The sequence below is a fragment of the Lagenorhynchus albirostris genome, chromosome 8 (assembly GCF_949774975.1).
Source record: "Lagenorhynchus albirostris chromosome 8, mLagAlb1.1, whole genome shotgun sequence".
In the NCBI taxonomy this organism is placed as follows: Eukaryota; Metazoa; Chordata; class Mammalia; order Artiodactyla; family Delphinidae; genus Lagenorhynchus; species Lagenorhynchus albirostris.
This window is the reverse complement of record NC_083102.1, coordinates 79,745,687-79,772,997: the sequence shown is the minus strand read 5'-3', so window position 1 is coordinate 79,772,997 and position 27,311 is coordinate 79,745,687. Positions and strand designations below refer to the sequence as shown.

The following is a 27,311-nucleotide window of genomic DNA, read 5'->3' as shown; positions in this document are numbered from 1 at the left end:
TCCATATTAAAGTATGCATTGAGTGTGACCAATTAGAAAAAAGGAACTACTGGATTGTGCTCCAAGGCTCAATACTCTTAGGATTTTTCAGGCTCAGAGTATTTGGTAATTCTGTTCAACTTCTTTTACGATTAGACAGTTAATCAGTATCGCTGGTACAATCAATAATACAACTTATATGACCCACTGTTATCTTTCATTTTGTACTTCTAAATCCAAAGTGAATACTGCGAGGAAAAAATATTGACACCTGAATCTCTTCTAACCCAGAGCTCATTTGAATTAAGGCTATAGGGCCATACGTTAAGTAAATGATGAATACACCAAGTGGAAAAGCCTGTTCTTTCTAATGACAGAAGCCTTGAATATAACTTTAAAATACTGTTTAAAAATGTATTTGCAAAGATTTCCAAGTAACTCTTTGGATGAGTTCATAGGGCACAGCTGTAAAAATAAATACCTATACATTATAGCCGAGTTAAAAATATTTTTTGCAATATATTTAATTCTAGAAACAGTTATACATTAAAACAAATCTCTGTAAACTGAATGAAATCTCAGTGCACCAGTGGTTCCCTGACTTAAAACAGTTATGACCTGTCCCCCACATAAAGACAATTACACACTGTTTGAGAAAGTCCATAATAACAAAATGCTCCTACGAAACTAGAAAACTTGTAAGAATTTTTAATTTATTAATATGTCTATCAATATGCCTATATACCTAAAAATTGACTTACATATAGTGACATACTTTTCAGCCCACAGCCAATGTTTAATGTATATGGGTTGCTGGCAACAGAGTGATATCTCAGAAAAACCTATTTAGATGCTTCGGGGTTTGAAGATCTAGACTTCAGAAACCAGTGCATGAGGGGAACTCTTAATTTGAACATAAATCTAGTTTTAAATAGAACTATCAGATTTATCAATAACCTTCTGAAGAATTATATATTAGGTTTTCTTTAAGTAGGATACACCTTCTTTTATAACTGATTACTAACATTTCTTATTTTCAGCTATAGAGATCTTCACGAATGTGTCCACATACCTATATATGTTCTTTTCCCTTTGAAGCATATTTTTAAATAATTAAACTCTATTATTCAAAGGAACATTAAAAATTAATTTTTCCTCTGTAAGAACTAGGACTAAGGCTTATCTGAGGTAGATTAAGAAAGTTTCCAGAAACAAAATAAGCATGGATGAACTATGAACATTATTTTACACTTTCTGCTCTAGAAATGCTCTCTCTGGAGCAAAAAAGGTTAACATTCCGGAGGAAGGAAGAACAGACTGATTAAATGATGTCCACAGATCTTCCCACTAAAGAATCCCAGTATCCATGGGTTTAAATGTTTGGTCATCCTTTGCCTTATCTATTTATCTTCAATGCTTATTCCATCACACTTGAATACGAATATTAACTGTACTCACCAAAATCAGTCTACAATTGACACCTGGGAGATTTCAAGATTAGAACAAAATTTCAATCTCATTACATCATAATAACCTTCTCTCTCATTTTTGTCTCACATAATATGGTCTTTTTTTTGGTATTTCTACATGGATGTATACTTTTCTATCTTTTCCCCCAAATTTCTCATGAAATAGTCCTCACTGAAATTTAGAATTAGGCACCAGGAGCCTTTACTGCCTCCTAAAGTCTGCAAACACACAGTTAATATCAACTCAGCCATTGTCTTCTAACTGAAAAGAAGCACTCTTACCGTGTAGCCCTCGGTATACTGAAAAGGAGCCCTGGAACTTTCGTCTGCTGTTGGACTCAGAGGCTTGGGGTCAGACATGGAGCGTTGCATCATCTTGGCTGTCTTAGGACTTGCTGGGGGAACTTTAGCCATATCGGGGTGCAGTACTTTCTGTGGACTTATATCATCAGGGAGGGGTTTCTCATAAGGTACAAAGGCTGATTCTAAGGCTTTGCCTGGTGAAAGTGGTGAGATGGGTGAATAAAGGACTTTTGGAGATTTGGGTGGGGAAGGAGCCAGCTGTAATGTGGAATCTGCCCGAAGGTGAGATGAATAACCGATCTCTAAAGGTGTTGGGCGTTTCTTGTCTTTGGGTGGAGATGTGGTACCCAGATATTGAGGACTCTGTGTGTCTGAATCTGCTTCTGTTTGACATCCTAAACTGCCCCCTTTGTAAGTCTTTTCTGGTGCTGAAATGTGTTTAATTATTTCTACCTTGGCATCCATGCGTGCCCGTATCGAAGGCGTTCTTATGGTTCCAACTGGTTCAGTTTGCACAGATATCTCTGCTACTGTTTGAACTGCTATACTGGAGACTTTGGAAAGGAGTTTGGCCTTGTCTGCCTCTGTAGTGCTGTCACCGTATTTCCCTACGCGAGCTTTTCTCCTTGATCTAGTAGGCATATCCCATTCATCCTGATCTTCATCATCTGTTTGGACGCTTGTATCGACACTCTTTTTAGTTCTCCTTCTCCTACTCACGTAACTCCGATCCGCTGACTCTTCATCGTCAGTTTGTACCCCGCTGTCCACTATCTTTTTAAAGCAGCGGGGATCATCTGCCAGATTTTCCCCCATCTCATCATAGTGGCCACGGACTTTAGCTCCAGAACTTCTCTTTTTGGGCTGCTTCTCCTCTTTTACAACCACGTCTGTCAGAGGTATTTCTGAAACAGTACTCAGGATGCCAGGTGGGGCAATGTACTGAGTAACCCCGTCCGACTGAACCGTGTACCATCCTTGGCTTTGTGGTATTTCAATCGCCACCACGGCAGAGGCTGTGGTGGTTGTATCTTCGGTCGCCCAAAACTGACCACCTTCTGGGGCAGCATACTGACCTTCCAGAATGGCCTGCTCTGTAGTGGTTTGTGGAGAAGCAGTTCCAGAAGGGTCATAGTTATACTGGTAGATCTGGCGGATCTTTTGCTCCTCGAGCTGCTGGTGAAGCTGTTGCTGCAGCTGCTGGATCTGCTCCAGCTGCAACTGTTGCTGCGCTAACGTCTCCTGTCTCATGATGAACTGGGCTTGCCGCTCCTCTTCTTGCTGATACAGGAGGTGCTGCTTCATTGACTGCAGCTCCTCCAGCTTTTTTTGAACCATGAGCTTTTCCTGTTCTCGGAACCTTTGAATTTCCTGCCGTTCCCACTCTAATTCCTCAGCAAAACGCTGCTGCTTAATTTTCTCCAGTTCCAAGAGCTCGCGCTCCAAGTCCAGTTGCTGTTGTTGCTTACCTTCTTCGGGGACGATTAGAAGCGCACTTTCCTCTCCCACCACTTCAGAAAAGACTTCAGACGCTGTGGTTAAAGTGGGAACCGAGTCCATCGTCTCAGCTGTCAGAGTTTCCATAGTGATAGTTTGCAAACTGGCATTGATATCAACACCAGTCACTGCAATGTCTGTTTCAGATGCCCCTGTTGTCAAGAAATATGATCTAGGCATTGGCTGGCTCTGGTGCAGGGCGGATAGTGAAGTCACAGCGTCAGTTGTGTGCACACCAGACAAATCCCTCATGGTTTTGCTGAAAATGGAGCCAGGTTGTGTGGTGATAGCAAATGTGGAAGGAATTGGAGTTGCTACTGAAGAATAGACAACACCATTAGATGACCTCAAAACACTCCCCACACCATACTGAGGTCCTGGAGGTGGAGTCATTCTTGCTGTGGAATACTGTGGGGTACTAATCCCAACTCCTGAAATGACTTGTCGTGTTTCTGGATATGGACCTGTAGTCTTGCTTGAATAATCCATTACCTCACCTGAAACACAGGGTAGAATTATAGTGCAGTTCCCAGAACGAATGATGCTTTTGGGGTTGGAAAGCCCACTCAGTCTTGAAGAACATAATGAACGGGACTGCATGCAAATCCACAGGCTAACCTACCCAGGTGCGGAATAAAAGCAATGTTGAACATGCAGGCACATGCAGGCGACTTTGCGTGGAACAGATTAAAAAAAAATGAAGAAACAAAAGCGCACATGTACTCCAAAATATGGTGCCAAAACATCCAAAGAAAGATGAAAAGTAACAAAATTGGGAAAGGGACCACATTGTCATCCTGAAATGAGATGAGGAACACCATAATGGTATTTCACGGAAAGGTCTGTTGCTACATCATACTGACCTGTAGTAATTCTCCCTGAAGTTAGATCTACTGCTGCATCAGTTCCTCCAGAATAATCAAAAGCATTCTTACTTTTATAGAAAAAATGTCCAGCTTCTGCTAAATTAGTGTCAGACATGGAAGGTTTCATTCCCCCAATCCCTCTATAACCAAATGGCCCTGCTCGATCATATTGATAGTGATCATCCCTATAACCAAAACGATCCTCAGGAAGAGTTGTTGCAGGCTGCTGTGCCGTGCAGCTCCTTCCAAAAGGTAACTTATAAACCATATCACAGCACACAGCTCTTCTTCCTGCGGTCAGATCAACAGGTTTTTCATCATCTTCTATTATTTTGGTCACCACATTTGAAGTAGCTTCATCCATTGTTACAACAGTTCTATGAGACTTGGAGGTACTGAGATCCACTACTTCCCCATCAGTGATGCCCTGTGATGTGGTGCTATCAGTCCATCCATTTGTGACACCACCAGGAAGTGCAGTGATGGGTTTCGTAAGAGCTGATGTCACTGGGTGTACAGAAGTGCTTAAAGATAAGTTTATTGGTGCTTCCTCCCTAACTGTAGGAAAGGCCTGGCCACTTGGTACCCTGCATGGGGGCTCTACATGCTTTGATGTAGTGAGCTGGAGTGGCATTGCTGTTGCATGTTCTAGACTCACTAGGCTTTCTGTGGCTGTGGTGTAACTTGCAGTAGCTGTGCACGTGACAACAGTCACTGTCTCAGCGACCAGGGATGTTGGAGTCACTCCTGATGAAGCTGCACTGAGATTTATAATAGAGGGCTGGACAGCACTAATTTGTCTCCCATACATTTCACTTATTGTGGTCTGCCTCTTCACATCCATCATGGAAGCAGAAAGATCCATACATTTTCCAGTTACTTTAACTTCTACTTTGGGTACTGTACGCAGATCAATAGCATCACCAACAAGTTGCAACTTGACATTTTCTTTATACTGTTGCTTCTCTAAATGGAGGTGATCTAGAGCAAGAGGCTCTGGAGGAATGGATATAGAGACGCTGCTGAGACCAGTGCTAGCGATTGTACTTTTGGCTGTTGAAAACTCAGCCTTGGAAACTTCAGCTGGGAGAAACTGTGTAACTGAAGTTGGGGGTTCTTGAAATGAAGATAGTGTTGTGACAGGGATAGCAGAAAATGTCTCCAAAGCTCCTGAGATGTACAGGCTCTGTTGTGAAGAACTTGAAATTTCTGTAGCTTTTATAGGAGGAACTACAGAAAATACTGGCTCAATGGAAATCAGATCTTTGGTGGGTGATCCCAAGGGCCAGCTGGTAATAACTTGACTCCCTGAAGAATCTGTTGGAGTCCCAGGTTCAGATGGCAATGTGATAACCACATAAGTTTCCATGAGGGACTTGGAAAATCTTGGGGAGGACTTGTTAGAGTGAGGGGAAAGCGGAGAGGTAGGGGAAGGCAATTTATAATCTGCTGAAGTCACTAAATTTAATGTCATATTTGAAGTTATAGGTAGACCTGTTGGTTTGGGCTGCATATCTGTTGGTTTTGCGGTAGTGACTGGAGGTTCAGGAACTGCTGGTTTAGGGGCAACTGGAGGTTTGCTTGGCTCAGGTCTATGTGTAAATACAAGTCCAGATGGAACTGAAGATGGCTTAGGGGGGACAGGAGGAGGTACGGTGGTACATATTTTTGTTATAGGTAACCCATTACTTCCTGGAGCAGCTGTGGTCTCTACTGTAGCAACGGAATCTACTAGAGGTGGAGCTGCAGTAGTTGCAGTAACTGGAGCTGGAACCGTTACCTTTTTTTTAGGATGAATAGTTGGTTTAGGTGAGGTTGGTGGGGGAAGAGGTGGGGGTGGAGGAGGGGGTGGAGGGGGAGGAGGGGGTGGGGGAGGAGGGGGTGGGGGAGGAGGTTGGGCTGAGGCATCCAAAGAAGAACTTCGAAGGAATGGACGAGCTTTAGTTGGAAGACAGGAAATAGAAGGAGTGCCAGATGGCACCTGAGATGCAGGCTTTGCTGGACCAAAAACGTCTTCAGATAAAAAGCATGTAGTTGAAACCTGCTCCTTCATTGGAAGGGCTGTTAGAGAAGAAGGTGACTGATCAAACACAGTTTCAGAGAGGCTAATTTTTGTTAGTTCGGCCTCCGACTCCTTCCTTGTATCTCTGTAAGCTTCCAAAACTTCCAGAATAATTCCATCCCCTGTTTCCTTCTTGGCTTTCTTCACTGGGTCTTTTTCAGATACAGATAAGTCAGTGGAAATAGTGTCAGCAATTAGCCCCTCAAGTTTAGTTCCTACAGATTCTATGAGAGAAGGTTCCCTATCAGATAAGGAAATCACAAAGTGACCAGCACTAGTTCTACCATCTGGTATGCTCGGCCGATCTAAAGATATGTCTTCTGGATAGTCTATAATGCTGCCTGGGAAATATGTTGATGAAGAAATTTCCGCAGAATCTTCAAATTTAGTTACAATGTCCACGGGCTCAGTATAAGCTGTGGTTATGCTATCCAGGGTACTAATGGGCGAGGAGCTATCTGTGGTACAAACTGAAGAAACAGATGATGTGAGAGAGGGTGTGTCAGAGGGTGGGGCAGACGTAGCACTTTCTGAAGGCTCAGAGTAGGTCAAAATCAGTGACTCGTGTGCAATTATCTCTTGAATTTCTCTTGTATAATCAGTCACATATTCATCCTCAATTTCTTCTGTTGAAAAATGCTGGGTTATTTTAACATCTGGGATGGAGAGTGTGGCACTGCTGGTCGAATCTGTAAGAGATACGCCTGAGAGAACACTTGATGTCAAAGATGCATCAGGCACCCTGTCAAAGTCCACAGTAGATTCTGTCATATCATCCCTGATGGGGGGCTTGGTTGGGCTGGATCCAGGTGTTAATTGCATCTGTTGCCTTTTTATGAGTTCTTCGTAGGCAGCATCAGCATCTAATAACTGCTTTTCTTCACTGGTAGAAGTTACCATACTACCCAGATCCACAATCTCATGGCTTTCTGGGATGATAAAAGAGCTTGAAACAATGTCTTCTTGAGGCAAAACAGCATGTAAGCTTTCTAGCTCATAAAACTCTTTCTGAAGGTCTGTAATTTTCTGCATGGGATCTTCATAAATCTGTTCTGGAAGTCTTATTTTTTGCTCTCTCCCTCTCTGCTGTAAAAATCCATTTTCTTCTTCTTGCCTCGTGAGCAGACTGCCATCAACGGAACCATTATATGTGTCCTCTACTAAAGATTCATAAATATAATCCTCTATTAACATCCCACCGTACAAAGGCTCTTTTTCAAACATTTCGTCTCGTTCACTTGCAGCTGGAAAAGCTTTATATTTCTGGCTTTTATGCATCATTTCTTCATACATCTCCTCAGCGCTTTTTAATGCCTTTTGGCTACCTTCTTTCTGCAAAATAGATTGCTCATCTGTCGGTGAGTATAAAGACACAGCTGTGGGCAATTTATAAACTTTTTGTACTTCGATTATCTTTTCTGGGCTTATTTCAAAGCCTTCTGGGTCTGACTCTATGCTAGGTGAATATTCAGAACAAGAAGATCGATGGAGCTCTTCCATTTCTGCAGCTTGACGCAATTCTTCTGTTGGAGACGCATCTTCGATGGGAGAGAGATTACTGGGTGGTGTCTTTGGTCTTTCCCTCCTTCTCTGAGCTCGAAGTTCATCTTTGTCTTTCTTTGATTTCTTACTAGAAGTCTTTCTTTGCTGCTGTTCTAATTCCCGTTGCTTTTCTTGCTCCTTCAATAATTCTTCTTCCTCTCTCAATTCTTCTTCTTCTGAAGAATCTTCAATCGTAGGTAAAAGAGGGCCATGCGATCTGTGTCGAGCTTTGCGTTGCTGTTTGCTCTCTCCTTTTTTGTGACTTGGGCTACTGTCGCTGTCCTCATCAAGTGACGAAACTGATGTAGGGGATGTGCCAGGAGTGAAGCTGGAAGCATGAAGACTAGAAGATCCTTCCCCCCTTGACCGATCTTCCGGAGAGTCTGTCAAGCTTTCCATTTCTAATTCTGGCTCTTCATCAAAGTACAAAGCTGTTTTTTTCTGTGATGACTCTGCAGAGTATTTATCTGCGATCGTGCTATTGAGTTCAATTGTTTTGAATCGGCGTAGCCCTCCTCCTCCAGCAACTACAAGTTCTTCACTCTCCTGACTTTTAGTTTCTCTGTATTTAAGTTCAGGACTTTCATCAAAGGTCTCGTCTTCATCATGCCATGAATGGCGTCTCCCTGCATCATCATCAAAGCTTGCACTACTTTTTCGCGTCAGCCGCCTGTGTTTCCCTGCTGTTCCTTTTCCCTTCCCTTTGGTTTCTTCCTTCTTCTGGCTTTCAGTACTACTACTAATCTCTTTGAGCTGGTTCCTAATGAACTCATCATCTTCAGAACCTGAAGCATCTTCATCAGCACTCATTTCTATGATTTGCTTTCGAATGAAGTCTTCCTCTTCACCTGATCCTTGACTATCTTCATGTTTATAGTCATCGCTGCTTGATGAACCAACACTAGTTCTCCGTTTTCTTTGTGGAACAGGTGAGTTTTCACTTTCACTACTGTCTTCAATTGAATCATAAGGCTGTCTTCTTGTAGGCAACTCATCAACAAATTCAGACTTTTCTTCATGGTCCTTTCTGGAAGGGATGCCTTGTTGGCTCTCTTTCTTAACAGTGTCTTTTTCTTCTTGACTCTCTTTAAGCTCCTCTGAAACTGTAGATTCCAGTGTTTCGGCTAAACTCTGAGTTTTCTGTTGGTCCTTAGGCTGCTCAGAAGAAACCTCGTGGGGTTCTGTTTTCTTTTCTGACTTTTCTTCAAGTGTACTTGCCTGAGCTTCCAAAATGGATAGGACCATACTTTCTAACTTAGCCAAATCCGAGGGGCTGGATGGGCTGCTTTCTTGTGAAAAGGAGTCCTTTTTGAGTCCCTTGAGCAAATCCTTTTCGTCACTGGGAATAAGACTTGGAATTTCACCAAGCGAACTTGATATTCCGTCAGAAGAATATCCTGTGTCACTCAGACCTTGTGGGCTTTTTGGCTGCTGAATACTTGAAGTGTCTGATTTGTCATCTTCCTTTTCCTAGCAGGAAGGAAAAGATACAGGAAAACTTAACATGGTTAAACTAATAACATGGCCTCTCCATTACTCTCAAATAACTATTACAAACTGAGGAATAATTATAGGAAATTTTTCAACTATATAACAGTATTTTTTTAAAAAAAATCTTTGAGCACAAAAATAAAAGTGGTTGATACATATAAAGGTTAGTTTTCATTTAACTTAAGTTTAATTAAATGTCTATTTTCAATCACAATTGATTTTATTTCATCAATGTTGTATCCTTTTACATCTCAATACCATTTTTCTTCAAAAACATGATTATCTTTCTCGGTACATTTACTTTGGGAAAGAATTCAAATGGTTGAAGAAAAATTTTAGTAAGTTTCCATTAACATAATTAATACTTTTGGATTATGAGGACAGGCAAACAAAGAATCAGAGGATGGGCACTGTACTTGCCTCCAAGTAGCATGGGATATTGAAAAATTTACTTAACAGAAACAAGTAGGTAACATGGCCACAGTATGACACTCATCTCACCTACCGCAAAGGACTTTTTTTTTTTTTTTGAGAGAGAGATTTGAACAAGGCATTGCCTTTTAAGTACACTTTGAAAGATGTAAAACACTATATTTTACTTGGTATGACTGTTAATATTATTATTCTGTATCACTTGAAATGAATGTTTAGAAAGCGTAAACTTAGAAGAAGCTATGACATAATTGGTCTGACTCAAGGTTTTAGAAAAAGAGAAATATCCAGTTAGTATTTTTCTAGAGTTGTTAAATCACATTTATCTTCAGCAGCCCATCTCAAAGAAATTTAATAAATTTCTTATAAATGTCTTCGGATTTTAAAATACTTGGAATTTTACCTTCACACTATTTCAAAGTCAGCTCCCTTCAACCAGCACAATAACTAACTTGTGAATGTGAACAGGGGCTTTCCAGGGAGCTGGGACATTTCAGAGACACATCAGTCTTAAACAGCTGCTTTCTTTGGGCTGTGATGAGGCCATGCCAGCAGTTTGCTTTAAGAATCAGAGAGGCCTTAAGCGAAAGTATGAAACAGAGACCTTTTTGCATAAATCCAAATTAAAAATACCTATGGGCAAAATGAAACCCAAGTGATCCAGTTAGTTTCCATGTTTTACAGGTAGTTTCCATGTTTTACAGAGAGTGTCAAAATAACCCCACAGCCCTACGGAATGAAGAGGTCAGAGGAAGAGCTGCAGGAGGACATGCTCTGTCTGACCCTGGCCTGTGAGGCCACCTGGATTCTACTAAGTATGTATTTTGAACTAACAACCTTGATATTTTCACTGCGTGTGTGGCCACGGGATTCTCCTACCTATCCACAGCTCAAATGAACAGATATCAGGTTGCACAAAAAACAAATACCATGCAAACACCTCTTTCTTCCTTCTTTCCTGCCTTGTTCCTTCCCTACCTTTTTCTTTCATTCTTTTTCTCTTCCTCCTTCCCCTCGTTCTCAAATATAAAAGTTGTTGGGTTGATACTCATTTTACATTCATTTCCATCTCAATATCTGTCTTTATTATGTATGGCTAAGGATGTATCTCGAGCATATAGGGTAAAATGCACATTATATGGTAAAATGCTTTTTGCTGAATTTACAACATGGCAATTCAGAAAGACAGTCGGATACATTCTTTACAACTGTCATGCAAAAGCAATGAATACTCTCTGGTTTACTAAGAATTAACTTTCCTAGACCATTTCAGATGTCTTTCCAGAAAAGGATTACTTATCTGCTGTTGTGAGACTATAGTAGTTGGGTCGACAAGCACGCAACTAATTGGTTTGTTTCTCTTAAGAGCTACTAGACACAAGAAAAAAAAAAAACAGGTAAAGCAGTGTTCTCATAAAATATTTCTGGATGGTCACAGTGGAGGGATATTTCCACCTCCTCACATCCCACACAATACCAGCACAATATTTTGAGTCCAGTATGCTTTCTATGCCTTTCCTTGTCTGCCTTCCCACCCTTCACTAAATCACAGTAAATACCGTAACCACAAGGGTGGGGTACCTAAACTTCTTGTGGAAAAAAGGTCAAGAAAATGATCTTTCATAATCAAATTTTGATGGTGTCATTTGTGTTCTTTATTTTGAGTCTGCACATATTATAAAACATAACAATGTAATAAAATTATACATATAAGGAGGAAATGCAACTGCGGTTACATATAACAATTCACTGAGTATAATAAAGAATAAATTATAATTGTATACAATGAACTCTGAAGGTTCTACTGACATTTTACAAAAATAAGATTAGGATCAGACATACATAATGTAACAAAGAAAATTAAGGTACACTAGACAGAAGACTCAGACGCATAAACATCAAAATCCCTACACTACAATCCCCCTTATGTGCCCTTCTGGATGTGTTCACGCTTTCCTGCTTTTCTCAGTGCTATGTTCTACCCACTTCTCCCTCTTGCCACTTTCTTCCTGGTCTCTTTCCTCTCCTCCTCACGGGATTCAATCATCATTTACCTAGGATGATGCTGTGATGATTTTTCATCTAAATGACTTCCTCTCCACATTATAAGGTGGCAAAAGTCTGCAAAGATGTTGCCCTACAGGTTTGTGGGTCTAAGATACAGTGTTTGGAGTGGTTAATAAGGAAATCAAGTTAGGTGACCAAAGGGCATCTGGCTGAACTGTTTAGAAGGAACAACTGGTCAGGTACTTATTGTACCATGAGATATTGAAAAAATTCAAAATGTCAATTTTTCTCATACTAACTACCATGGGTATAAATTCCCCTGACAGAGGTGAGTGACCTTCTACTTCATTACTGTTAGCTTGTTAACTATCAGATCATATACCAACTAGCCCTTTTACCTCTTTACCTCTTACTACACATTCCTCTTTTCACCTGCTGCTGCTAAAATTTAAAAAAAAAAAGCTTTTCTTCATATACAGAGATCAGCAAACTGAGGTGCTTATGCGTCCATCCATTTACCCTTTCTGCAGCTCTCCACTCTCATTTGTGAGATATCTGGGTGAAAGTTCTAGTGCAATTTGTTCCCATGCAGGTTAACTGGTCTCTCATAGATTTAACATCACAAACCCTTGCTTTATTGAATAACATTCCTTAACGAGGGAATAATTTGATCAAATAAGAAAGAGTAGCTGGCACTGAGAAGAATGTAAAACATAGCATGTAAGTTGGGTCTGGTTTTCTCTATTCAAACTTCAAATGGATGTCTGAAGTACTGTAACCTAGATGACTATATTCAAAGGATCCATGTGAGGGAGGCTTATATTCTTTCAAATTTCTAACTCCCCAGGACTAAAAGATTGGCAGTTTTCTCTCAGTTGCCTCAAAAATGTGCAGTTGCATACACATGGAATCTAAGAATAAAAAAAAATAAAAAGGGGCAGGACAGGAGTAAACACATAGAGGTAGAGAATAGACTTGAGGACACAGGGAGGGGGAAGGGTAAGCTGGGACGAAGTGAGAGTGGCATGGACATATATACACTACCAAAGGTGAAACAGATAGCTAGTGGGAAGCAGCCACATAGCACAGGCAGATCAGTTCGGTGCTTTGTGGACCTAGAGGGGTGGGATAGGGAGGGTGGGAGGGAGGGAGATGCAAGAGGGAAGAGATATGGGGATATGTGTATACCCAGAGCTGATTCACTTTGTTATACAGCAGAAACTAACACAACATTGTAAAACAATTATACTCCAATAAAGATGTTAAATTGAAAAAAATGTGTAGTTGTATGCTTATTTCTGAGAAAAATATTAAGCTATTTAGTAACATATTAAGATTTAATAAAATAGATTCAAATGGTTCTTCCTAAAGTACATGCGTAGATTACATATATAACACATATATACATGTGTTTAAATATCACTGAATTTTCTCATTTATGCATTATTTTCATTTGAATAGATAGGAGTTGGAATTAATTATCTATTTAATATTTTACATGTAGTCCAAATACAACCTAGAATGACCTCCAAAATTATTACATAAGAATAAAATTACAGGCCTAGACCCCTTGCATGAGAATTTTGTTTGTCGTCTTAGATTGAGGCAGTGAGTGGGAAGATCCATAATTTAAGCACTTTAAAAAAGAAAAAAAAGCAATGTTATTTTTCAGGAACACATTTTCCCTGATGAACACATTTTCCTTGTATTTTCCTAAGTACATTTAGCATTCAACTCTATTACACTGACTTTTATTTTTTTGTATATATTGCAGTCTTCTCTATGTACAGAATTATGGTACTTGAGCCTTTCTAGTCTGTGTATATGAAACAAATCTTCAAAATTTTCAGAAACCAAGATACATATTTTTTACTTACTAACCAAAAGCAGAAAGCACAGAATTCTTTTCTTTCCAATACTCCACTGCCATTTATTGACCTGAAGACCAGTCAGAGAGAGGCAGTGATGAATTGAGACCCGCTTGAAACCTTCCCATGGTGTCATATCTTGAGGCCTTCTCTAGTACCAAGACACTTGTGTACTGCCAAGCTTAGTTCTGCCCCTTTCTCAGATTTTGAAACTTTTAGCCTTCCATGTTGAAGGAAAACGAAAGGTTTTTAAAAACTAGCATTGGGGTTATGAACTGAATTCTTGGTTAAATATAACACTGTACAAAGAAAGGAGGCAATATTAAGTTTTTGCCTAATGTCTCCCAAGTCATTTATATTAATGGGCCAAAGTAAAACAACAGATGAATAATCTTTAATCATTTATACAATGTTTGGGTCCAAATGGATTGCTAGTCTGAGTGTTCCAAGCACTGTAAACAAGATTAAATCCATAAATTCACTGGGTCTGGAGATAAAAACTGGATAGTCCCACATACATGGGAATCCTTTTCACTTCAGAAAACCTCATCATTTTCCATCCTATACAATTATGCTGCCTTTAGATACCATGGCTATATATAACTTGAATACTAACCCTGGGTCATTTTAACAATAAATAGAAGTTTATGCTAAAGGATGTTCAAATTTTTTTTTTATCAAGAGAGCTATAACCTTTCAATGTAATATATCAAATGTAGACAAGCAGTATTCTGTTTAAGTGTATAGGTAGAAAGAGAATTCTGTAGTGACGTACAATTTTAAAATATTAAACTAAAAAAGGAGAATGTACATTTCAAAATATTTATTATATTTCAGGATAAATTTTAATTCCATTCAACTAACACACTTTGAAAGACAGGAATGAGTGGAGAGACAAAATGATGTAGCAATAAAGAAAGGTAAACAGTATACTATAACGATATGAATGACGCAAATGACAAATAAATGAATAAATAAAATAATATAAATATATAAACAAAGTAAAAAATCACACAAACTGGAAGCTGCTAAGGGAGATGAATACTTAAAATAATAAAAAGGCAGCATCCTAAAGGTGTCACAGGGAAGAAGCATTCTGTGCAGTGTTTAGGAGCCCAGCCTTTATAGGCAGAACAGGACTATAATCTTAGCTTTGCTGCTTCCCAGCCATGTGATCTTGGGCACAACAAATTTAGTTTCCCCCTCTTTAAAACAGATATAATACTTACCTCAACAACAAGTTGTGTGGATTAAATGATAACATAACCAACACAATGCCCAGAACACAGTAAGAGACAAATTGAATATTATTTTGATTTCAAACAAAAAGTAATCTAAAACTAATCAGCGTAGGGTGTTCAGCAGTAGAAATGACTGCCACCAGGGAGAAGAGTGGCCCAGATGTCCAGGTGGGGTTTTTGTGATAGGATGCAGTGCCAGTGCACAGACAAGAACTGACTGCAGATCCAGAGGGCAGAAAGCATCAGCCACCTTCGGGAATCGTACAAAGGCATACGCGGCTGGTTTTCTACCTCTCACTCATGGGGAATGCTAAGTTGCTTGAAAGTTATAGTGGAACCATAGTCCAGAGGGCTGAGAAAGCCAAGCTAGCTATTTAGACAGAAGTTTCGGTCGTGGGGTACAGAATCCTGGGCGGGTGGACAAAATGTAAATATTTTCAGAAAGTATTCGGATTTTTTTGTATTTTTAAACCCAAATAGAAATTACATTTTACTAATATTTAATAAATAGATTGACATCAGTATTCTTTTACTTCTTATGTCAGTTGGTCAGATGTTCTATGAAGACTCCTGGGAGAAAACTGGGAATTACACTGTAAAAATTTATAGCAAGGGCAGTCGCTTTATTGCTCACCTTTATATTGAAGGTTTGCTTGGTTTGGTGGTTTGACTATAATCTTAGCTTTGCTGCTTCCCAGCCATGTGATCTTGGGCACAACAAATTTAGTTTCCCCCTCTTTAAAACAGATATAACCAACCAAGCCAACGTTCCTATAATAGGTAAGTGGTAGACAAAATATTCTTGCCAAAAAATCATGTGTCAAAGTTAATAGTAATAATGCAAGACATACACAAACACATTAATAAAGAAAACTGACACAAAACTGGCCAAAAAAGTTTGACATTACCAGGAAAACCATTTGATATCTGTCTTACATATGTTATTGCTAATAACAAACCTTGACTAAACACATAATGTGCTTAGGCTACTTATAGCAAGTCATCCTAAGACACTATCACAAACTTCTAGAATTTTTGGCAAATAAATATTCCAGTACTTCACACATTTTCAATGAATTGAAATAAACACTTAAAATCGTCTTTGGAGCTGTCTTATTTAATAGTAAAAGACAAAAAAGTCACATAACATTTGGGGAAACTTGATTTTTCTGCCATGGAAACAATATGGTGACAAATTAAACTACATTTCTTTGTCAGCCAATATTGCTGGAAAGAAAGAAAGAACTGTGGAAGGTTCGGGGGAAAATCATTAGAACAAAGTAAGTAGCAAAAGGTTTGGTAATAATAAAATCAACATGCAGATATTTCTAACATGCTCAGTTTATAATATTCACTAGTTCTGTTTCAATAATAAAATACTTAAAGGATTACTACTGTGAGCCACCAAATGGCTCAATATTCAGTGATTTGTTTAAAAAGGTATATATATATATTTAAATGAAAAAACTGTATATTAAATTCTGAGGAGTGGCTCTTTTAATTGGAATTAGTTTTTTAAAAAGGTAAAGTTACATAGATAGCAGTGCATGTGAAATTCATTTACTGCATCTGTTACAAGTAAGCCGGTAATGAAGATGGATAATTGGAAATCATCATGTAATTATGCTACATAAAATGACATATCATTTAAAAAAGTTGTCATGTCTGCCTTTTCAGACAAACTTTAAACAGAATACTTTAATCTTTTTATAAACATTGCAGATGAAGAACTGCAGTGGGTTTTAAAGTCATTTGTTAAAAAACATATTTTAAAACACCACATTTTCTGATAGTTAGCAAGAGGAAATGATCGGTATCACGTTAGAGTAACATTTATTTCTGGAATTTCCACAAGTTAAAAAAAAACAGTTTTCAATTCCAAACTTAGAAAACAGGTAGCAAGATTTGGCAAGCACAACCTTTGATACACTTCTCTCATTTCTGGTATATCCTGTGGATTAGCTTTTTTGTTATGGAGCGTCATTAAAACTAAAAGTCAAAACATCAAAATAAACTTAAGCTCAATTTCAAAGAACTCTATCATAAAATTTTAGAACAAGATTTTCAAACACTGAAGCACAGTCAATCAAAGCTCTCTCTAAAATGCTATTATTAATCATATTTTACTGTGACCAAATGTATATATTTAAATAAATATAATAAAAATGGTGATTTTAGCTTATTTCACTGACTTACACATTTCTGTGAATGTTTATATTGCAAATAATATGTTAGTAATAGTGCATAGATTTAATTTAGAAATAAATATATATACACATATTGAACTCGTTAAAAGAAAAAGTAGTGGTAAAAGGAAATTATTAAAAATGACACATTTGTAAAATAAAATAAAGTACATTAACAAAATATTTGGATACTTCTTGTTTAGATTATATTTAACAAACAACAGAGGATCATTAGAAATATCTGAGTGATAGAGTTAAATTATCTGAACTCTGGAAAATAATTATCTGATAACTATATACTGGAGAAGGGAAAAAGAGAAGGCCTAGTGACTAGTAATTAGATTACCCAAATCGTTGGTAAAAGGTCACGAAGGCCGTTAGGATACTGTCCTTAGGAACAGGAGCTAAGCAGAAACTGCTTCTAAAGAGAGTTGGATATGATTTGAACACACTGAGTTCCAGTTTACAGTGAGTTTCTGAGGTGGAATGATCTACTCAGTATTTGAAAATGTAGGTCTAACACTCAAGAGGGGCAGAAGGTGCACAAGGAGAGTTAGGAAATGTTCATGTGGCTCCCCTAAGAGGAAAGAAGACAGAGTTCAAAGAAGAACCGATCGGAAAAGAGAAAGTAATAGAGATAATCAAAGTAGAACTCATAAGGGGTGATCAGAAAGACAAGAATAGAACAAAAAGGGAAGAGTCATGAAGCTTCACAAAGAGAGAAATGGTAAAAAGCATCAAGTTCTGCAAGGTGGTTAACTGGGAGAAGCAGCAGGTGGTGGTGGCGGGGTAGCTAGATCCAGCCATTAGAATGGAGAATACATAGGCATCTGCTTTCTCTGAGTTGGATAAACTCATATAACAAAGGAAGATCAGGATTTATTTAATGAGTGAGGTCTTATATACCAGAGACAGTCTAGTAACCATGTGTTAAAACTGTAAACAATACAACAACTGAACCAGGGTTGGGATGGACTAAAAGTTCTAATTAGAATTCTAATATTAAGTTTTAATACCAATGAATCATTTCGTTTTCCTGCAAGTCATTGCTGCCATCTGTGAATTAAAATTATTCAGCCTGATATAAGATTTCTTGAAGCTCTAAAGAGTTCAGAGTTCCTCTAGAAATGGTATTATTGCCCGTGCAAATATAGGTTAAGATGAGGTACCCTTAAAAGTTTCCACTAAAGAAAAAGAAAATATATAAAGAATAATATATATTCCAGATGATGCTTGGATTATAAATAACCCTCCAATATTAAACACACTGAATAAAACTGAACAAAATATATTAAACTGATTTCACACTAAATACTAAAATAAACTTTAAAAAAAAGTTTCTCCTGAATTTTAGCCATACTTCTTTTTTTAAAATCACAATTATTTAATCATTTTATGGTTGACCACACCTTAAAAAGCTTTCAAGCGAGAAGAAACTTGAGTCTTGCTTAACCAAGTGGCTAAGTAAACAGAAATTCCAAGACAAACATTATTTTATGTTAAAGGAGGATACTGATTTTATGTTCATAGTGGAAGGAAAAAGCAATCATTTAAAATTATAAGAGGGCTTCCCTGGTGGTGCAGTGGATAGAACTCCACGGTCCCAATGAAGGGGGCCCGGTTTCGATCCCTGGTCAGGGAACAGATCCCACACGCATGCTGCAACTAAGAGTTCACATAACACAACTAAGGAGCCCACCTGCCGCAACTGAGGAGCCTGCCTGCCACAGCTAACACTCAGCACAACCAAATAAATAAATATTAAAATAAAATAAAATAAAATTATATGAAACCCTTCTTTATCACTCCATAGATTTTTATAAATTATTTGATCAGCATAAAAGCTAATAAATGTTATATCTATGCTTTATTTAAATTAATTAAGCTGTCAGAAAGCCAAAGTTCATCATTTTAGCAAACAACTGTTACATTTTTCTGAAAACGCTACTAATTGAAGGCTTTCACTTACAAAATTACCATTAAGCACTCAGTGTACTTAGGTGGACATTAGTAAATTATAGGGGTAAATCTGCAAAGTTAGGAAAAAAACATAACTTACTGTTTTTTCCTTCCTAGGTTCCATCTGATCAGGCTTTGCCGAGCATGTTGCCTGTGGCTGTTCTTTTATTTTTTGAGTCATTCCATCATCTTTCTTAGACAAACTCTGAGGTGCCCCAGATGGTAAATCTTCCATCTTGGTCAGTGGCTGTTTCTCTTCTTGCACTGCCTCTGGAGCCACTCTGCCTTCAGGTTTTTCTTCAGCAATCTGCACTTGAGTTTTAAGTAAGTCATATTTCTGTTCCTCCTCTAGAGCTGATGTTTTTGCTCCTGGGGGTAACTTTTTGTCCTCAAGAGCTGGCCTTTTGTCTTTAAGGGTTGGCTTTGTTTCTTCAAGAGGCGGCTTTTTTTCTTCTACGAGTGGCTTTTTGTCGTCAGGGGTTGGCTTCTTTTCTTGAGGGGCTGAAGTTTTGTCTTTCTCTAGTTTACTCTCCTCCTGGACTTGATCTGTGGTTCCCTTAGGGGGAATTGTTTCAACTGAAGGTGTTTCTTTCACTTCTTCTGGAATGACTTTTTCACCTTCTGTTTTTTCTTCTTGTTCCCTCTTTTTCACTTTTACTTGGGCAGGCGTTGCTATTTTCTGAGACGGTTGTTCTGTAGGGACAGGCATAGGAGAGGCTTTTGGTCCTGTCTGTGTAGGTGGCATTTTGCCCATGTCTCCAAGCTGTCCTGATATTGCTCTCTGGGTTTGGCAATTTAAACAAAGCCATTCCTGAATCTGCAGATAAAACAGAAATTAAAAGATTAACTATATTATATACATCTGTTCTGGTGCATTTACCAAGGTTAGCACTTGGCAATTTCTAGCTGCTTTTTTGTATATGGAGAAGGTGGGTCATTGTTTTCCGGATCAATGAAACGGTGACTTAAAGAAGATTGCAAAAAGACTATTTGAAATCTAAAAACAGGAGTCCTTAGAGATCAGCAATTAACTCACCTTACCATAAAAAAAAAAAAAAAAGCATCAAAGATAGACCTAGGGGAATATCAATTTTTTGGTTAAAAAAAATCTGAATTTGTTCCAAATACAACTATTTTTAAGCCTCGTGCCATCAAAACTGTGTTTCCATTCAAAAACTATTAAATTTCATAGTAATTTTAACAGCCAATTAATCGTAAGTTTTTTTTAGGACTTAGCCTATAATCTCCTGTCTCTTGACTTGGATCAAATGTAGTTCTATCCACCAGAGCAGAACTTTTACAAGGCACACGTAGAGTTTTCAAGAATCACTTGTGCATAATTCTCCATCTAATTTAAGATTAAAAAATAATGTCATTCTTAATAAGTCACATTTCTCATGCAATTGTGTCAAGAAGCATTCACAGGTTAAAATTGTCTGATATTCTTTTTCCCCAGAGTTTTCTCAATTGGTAATTAAAACACTTCCTTATACCTCTAAGTGTAATCTATGGGCCACCTGCACCAAATCACCTGCGGTTGTCCCTAGCCATGCAAATTCTAGGAACTACACCAAAACAAGTTTATCAGAATCCTGGGATAGGAGAAGGAGGATCTGCCTTTTTAATAACCTGTTGGTTAATTTTTTTGCAAACTAAAGACTGAGAACAACCCTCTCATAATACATATAAATAATCACATGGGAGAGAGATTGTTAGACCAATAATATTGCAGAATTCCCCCCTTATTGTTGTATGTTGTGCTTTTTCTTACATCATACCTATTAAAATGTAAGAAATAAAGACTATACATGTAGCTTCTAATTGTTACCATTTAATGAGTACCTATTCTCTAAAGCACATGGTTGGAGAGTCATGCAAATAATATCGTGTTCGTATGTTGTATTGTCTTCTGAGAAGTTCAATTTTAAACTGCTTTTCATATTGGATCATTCTTTCCAGTACCACTTTAATTATTTAGAGACAAAAATCATTTATTGTTCTAGAATATTATTGGACATCTGAGATTCATTTCTTACTTCAGCTTTCCATTTCTTTAAAGACAAAAAATGTTGCTTAATACTAATGACTGTTTTGCAATCTGTAAGCTGTTATAATTCTTACTTGGTGATCTAAAAGAGTAAAGATCCAAGTCAGTTATTTAATTTCAGTAAAATGTTGTCTATAAAACATTAGTATGTATTACAGGTTCATTTGCTTTTTGTGTTATGATCATCCAATACCAATTCTGTTCTTGATTTCATGTCTAAGCAGCAAAAAAGTGAACTGTGGCTTCTCTATACAGTAACTTTATACAGAGTCTTGGGAAAGAAACTGATTTGATCCCTATGTCAAATTTTAAAAGCTCCAGCCCTTGTGCTGAATAGTCCCTAGAGGAGGTACTTCCATAATACCTACAGAAAATCAATCTTAACCTGTCCTGTGGTTTTAAAAAACATTACTTGGTGGGGCCACATCTTAGGATATTTTCATTCAGAGACTGACATTTTAAAAAACAAAAACAGACACAAATAGCTGTGTCATTGTGCTGTTTTGTCACATGGACTCTAAAAACCAAATGCAGATGTGTGCTATGCATTCCTGTCAGGGCAGGTCTGAATGTAAATAAGTTAGGAAGTTTTTAATATACCAGAAATAAAGGTTTCATCCCACTGGAAATTCTTGTCAATTATAAAAATGTGATTACTTTATCTGAGTTTTAGGGACAAATTATACTTAAAAGGTGTCGCCTCTTGCTACTTATAGCATATGATGCCACAATGGTACACAACTCTTGTTAGGAAAAGGAAAATGTGTTGAGAAAATAAATGTAGTGATTATTTCAAGGTAGTATACTCATTATTTTCATACATTTGAAAATTTAGGTAAGAGGATAAAGAGTATACTCTATTTAATCTACTATGTCACATAAAATGCTCCATTTTCCTGATTTAAAATAATGTTTGATAAACCTACAAGCAGTGATAACCCACTCACTACTAAAAGCAAACAGAAGGCAATAGCGTCAGTCTAAGAGAAAAAGGACCTTACGTTGAGAGCCTCATTGGCTAGTTCAAATTCGTGTTTTGCTTAAATTTGCATCCTGATTCAGTTAAACGTAGTATCTTTTTTTTTTGGCCGCGCCCTGCAGCTTGTGGGATCTTAGTTCCCCAACGAGAGATGGAACACAGGGCCCTGTCAGTGAAAGCGAGGAGTCCTAACCACTGGACCGCCAGGGAATTCCCTAAACCTATTCTCTTTAGTTAGTACCATCCTGTAATTATTTTTAACATGATGTTGCTACACGTGGTCACTTGGTTACATGACTGATTTGTGTTTTGAAGAAGATTATAAGGCCAAGCTTAATTTTTTTTTGACTTTACACTTTGTCACCAAAATTAATTTGGAAACTGATGTTACTATCATGTCAAATAATTATAACAGCATTCACTTATGCATCTATTCTGTATATCTCTAGTCTATTTATAGCTATGGATTACATATACTCTTGGGAAATTATACGTGCAAGGCTTATTTGATCAGGAACTCATACTCGAGTAGAAGAAAGATGACATGGGTTAAAAATAAGTATAATATGCAGGGGAAAAATTAAGGAAGATGGAATGGATTTAAAAGGATTATCTGATGAATCCATTTAGAACATAAGGAATTTGATAAATTGTAAAGCACACAAGAGTATTTTTTCACCAATTAGAAATACTGAATTGGTGGTCTCATATGTGTGTCTCTTCTTTCTGCAGCCCTAGAACCAAAATTAGACCACCAACAAATTCAGCAAGTAGAGGAAATTATAAAATCAAAAAGGACTGAAAGGGAAAAAACACTATAGTAGCATCAAAATTTTGTATTTCTTTAAACATATAAAATTAAATTTTGTTTATTAAGAGAAAAGACAAGAAAAGGCAGAGCCTAGAGTAAAATCAAAAGTAGGAAGGAGAAAAGTAAAATTGATCAAATTTTGACAAAGTGGAGAAAGTAAAAATGAATTTTCAAGAAAGTTCATTCAGGACAATATAGGCCATCACCATTATCACATCATCATTAATTATAGACACAATTACTAGAAAAATTTTCTTCACAAAAGACAATTTGGGAAATACTCTATAACCACATAAGATGATGTAAAAACCTGTGGTTCACAATTTTTTTTGCCTTTTTTATCAAAAATAATCCCAAAGATTTTTGTATCACTGTTCAGGAGCCTAACTTAAGAAGTATTATATTTCTGGGTCCAAAGAAATGTATCTCCACTCTTAGTTCCTCAATAGCCACGATACTATTAGACACAACATTATTAAATAGTCATAATGTTCCTAGTTCAGCAGCAATCTGGAGAATTAAGCAAGATTTCTTAAATTCTATTAAAATTCAATGCATAATATATCACTGCCATATATGACTTTTACTAGCTGAAAACTCTTTCTATAATAGTTACAGTTGTGACACACATGACTATTCATATTTTGCCTTAAGGTTAAATATAAAGTGAGTTACAGTTTTATCTTTGAAGCATTGCCTTATAAAGACAGTGAGACAATCAGAAAATGAATATATATTATATATAATGTACTGCATATTGCATATATAAACTGAAGGCATTTCTATTATATTACTGAGTTTATTACATAGAAAAATAGAAAACATAGATCTTATGGAGGCTTTTTAAAAAACATACTAGTCATTATTATGGATGCTCTCAGGCCATTTCCATTTGTTTTTCTGTGTTTTTAAAATATATTTTATTCTCAGTATACTGTAAGTATCTCCTAATGGTATAAACATATTAAAAGTTTACATTTCATCTATATTATTATTAAATGTTTTAAATAAATTCAGAAGAGTCTATACTATGAGACCAATCACATTTTTTAGTACTTTAATGTTAATATCCAGGATATCAAAATTCATCTCCAAGTAGGAACAATTCTGATAAAGTGTATAAAAAATAACTCCATGTTGATCATAACGTATTAGAATATATCCAGTTGCCAGCTAGTACACGTTAATAATGTATTTATTTTAACATCAAATCACCAGGGCTTCAAAACAACACTCCAAAAATCCATTAATCTTAAGAGCAGAGTAGGAAATGAAGGCAGTAAAAACCCCCCAAAACGGATGCTGCTGTGCTACTCAGCATTTTTCGATCAATAAGTAATTTTCTTTATATAACGTTTCAGCTGTAACTATAGCAACAATACCATTAAGGAAAATCTCAGAACTTCAGGCCCGTCTATTTATTTTTCTAAAAATCTTTTCTGAAGCATGATAATAAGACCTGCAGCAGGTTTAAAATCTGCCATTAGACTATAAATGGTAGAGAAGTGATGGTCCCAAAACCTACACAAGCATTCATATTTGTGTCTGAGAAATCTTAATAGTATCTTAACATGAATTTTCATTAAAAGACCAACTGGACTGATTTGGAAGCTCATATACTTTCCATCAACAGAAGTATTTAAGTAGAGACTGGGTGGCCCCTACTTAAAATTCTGTAAAGGAAAACCAAGCAATCAAGGGGACTGGTACTATAATACCATTGAGTTTCCTGCCTACCATGAAGCTTTTGAGTCAACAATAAATATTTTACACACATTTTTGTCTGTTTATTTGCTTATCATTCAGAATGTTATTTTTTTTTTAAGCTAAGAAATAATTACACTAATAATCTGCTTAGACATCACTGTTTTACTTACTGACACATTCAAAAACTGGGAAGCAATGTTATCTGCAACTTGTCACTTGTATCTATGCCCCCTATAGTCTCGGCATTAGGCTTGTTCTATTTCTCTAAGGCCCACACACTCTTCAACTTGACATTCTGAAAATCAGATTTTTTGCTTGTTAAATTCCTAAATTTATTTCCTTTGGTCATTTGTAAAAGGGAAAAGGATTGAGTTCACAGTTGATACACTTTTTTTTTTTCAGATTACACAATTGTTCAGACTACACAATCAGGATATTAAAAATCTGTGATCATTTATGAGACTACATTTTACAAGTGAATGCAGTAATGTGTTTGTGATACTTCTATTACTGTGTCCCTCCTAAAACTGAATGGGATTATTTTTGTTCCTTTTATAATCATTGAAACAAGAATAACTCATATCTAATATATATAATTGACTGACTGAGGCTCTTCCTTATTTACTTCATATGTAGATGTAAGAATTCTATTAGAATATATTAGAACATTAACATGGATATGAAAACTAAGAAAAAAACAAGTAGGCAATTTAAACATCAATTTCCAGTGGAGTTAGTGAATGTGAAGGGTAACATATCAATAAGGAAACCTAACAGAATATTTGTACTTTTAGGAACCTGCACTGGGGTTATCACTCTTAGGTCTAAATTGATCATTGGTCATGTCCCTATTCATCTCTTCTTTTATGTTTATTTCTGTAAGACCTCCAAACCCTTATCTATCACATGAAGTCTGTTTCACTCATTTGATGTAAGTTTCTATATAACATGTGTTTCTGCATAATGTAAAACTACATAAACATTTCCATAAATAGCAAGATGCCAACTAAATATACATGCCATCATGTATATTACACCAGGGATTAATTTTACTGCATACTGCTGATAGACATTTTTCTACGTCCAGTTTTCTTTGAAGAAAACCAGGACCATTTTTCTAGTCACTTTCTCATCACAACTAATAAGTATTTTCCTAAACTAAGAAAGTAAACTCTGGGGCTTCCCTGGTGACGCAGTGGCTAAGAATCCACCTGCCAATGCAGGGTACACGGGTTCGAGCCCTGGTCCGGGAAGATCCCACATGCCGTGGAGCAACTAAGCCCGTGCACCACAACTACTGAGTCTGCGCTCTAGAGCCTGTGAGCCACAACTACTGAGTCCGTTGTTCCACAACTACTGAAGCCTGCACGCCTGGAGCCCACGCTCCGCAACAAGAGAAGCCACCGCAATGAGAGGCCCTTGCACCGCAACAAAGAGTAGCTCCCACTCGCTGCAACTAGAGAAAGCCTGCGTGCAGCAATGAAGACCCAACGCAGCCAAAAATAAATAAATAAATAAATAAAATAAATTTATTAAAAAAAAGTAAACTCTGATGTTTTAAATACCATTACATAAATAATATATAAATACACACAAGCATTCATTAAAATACCTCTGAATAATTACATTAACACAATTTTGACAGAACTTGAGGAAAATCAGGGGCTTAGTTTTCTTTTGGAAATATAGATACATGAAAATGAATATTTATATTTATGTAAATATGTATATTTATTTGCATGGATGAGAACTAAATAGGGTTAATTTCCCTACAATGTCTTCTTTCCTTCCTTCCTTTCTACCTTCTTTCCTCCCACCCTCTCTCCCTTCCTTCCTCTCTCTCTCTTTCTATCTGGATAGAGGGCAGCAGGAACAGAGAACAGCTCACTAAAACTGTTCTAAGTAATCTACCTGATTTGGGTTCAGTCAGAAGCACTATGATAACTGATCGCCTACCAGTGTGTATAAAGGACAACTCCAAGGACACAGATGATTTCTCACTGGTAACCACTGATGCACTAAACTTAAGGATAATCATATGTACTTATTATGTTGACTTTAGCTAACCTGGCTCTAAGCAAAAATTGAAGTCTCAAAGGTAAGATATCTGTGGATTCACCTTTCTATTTGTGATTAATTGTTCTAGTGTACTACACTTTGGGCTGATATTTATATAAGTTTAACATAAAAAATAAGCAACAGTTTAAAAATGTATTGTTTATGTTATATGAATATCAACTTCAAGTTTTTATATAATCAGTTCTCATCCCTCTGCTTTTATAGACTTGTATTTTATTATCTCCTATTACATGAGGTATATAGTTTGCATGTGTGAATAATTACATCAAAGAAAAAATACCTTTTTAGTCTTAGTCACTAGTCAGCACTTCAGGCAATGTGTGACTGAATTTTAAAATAAGATTTATTTTGAAGATTTTAATACACTTCCATCACAGATGTTAAAATTACAAAGTTATATGCATTTGGAAGACAGATTATTTAAAGCACATTACAGCTGAATAAAATTTACTGAACATTTTACAGGATAAATAAAAACCAATCCCAATTTTAAATTTAAGCATCATTGTGAATATAATATTCAAAGACAGAATAATCTCACAGACTAGGGAGCCTGAAATATATCGGAAAGGGGCTTGCACAACTGGATGACAGAGAATGAATGCAAGGTGACTGGGGAGACTGGCTGGGTGTTAAGCCCTCCTACAACGCAGTAGAACATGGTGCAGTACTGGAGGTTCTTTGTACCGGGAAGGATCAACGTGTTGCTTCGGCAAGGTGTAGACTTGTCTAAGCTGAACTATGTTTCCTAGGATTCCCTTCCCTAAACGTTTCCCATTATAGTTT

The 27,311-nt window shown here is 37.1% G+C and overlaps 1 protein-coding gene across 1 annotated transcript in view; it reads right to left on the bottom strand.

The window, feature by feature from the left end:
• Window positions 1-27,311, bottom strand: part of PCLO (piccolo presynaptic cytomatrix protein) — a 365,674-nt gene that overhangs the window by 155,816 nt on the left and 182,547 nt on the right. Inside the window, exons 4-6 of the mRNA XM_060156163.1 lie at window positions 19,003-19,719; window positions 4,112-9,188; window positions 1,731-3,745 (exon numbers count right to left, since the gene is read on the bottom strand). Coding sequence (XP_060012146.1) covers window positions 1,731-3,745; window positions 4,112-9,188; window positions 19,003-19,719 — 7,809 coding nt within the window. The remainder of the gene's footprint in view (window positions 1-1,730; window positions 3,746-4,111; window positions 9,189-19,002; window positions 19,720-27,311) is intronic.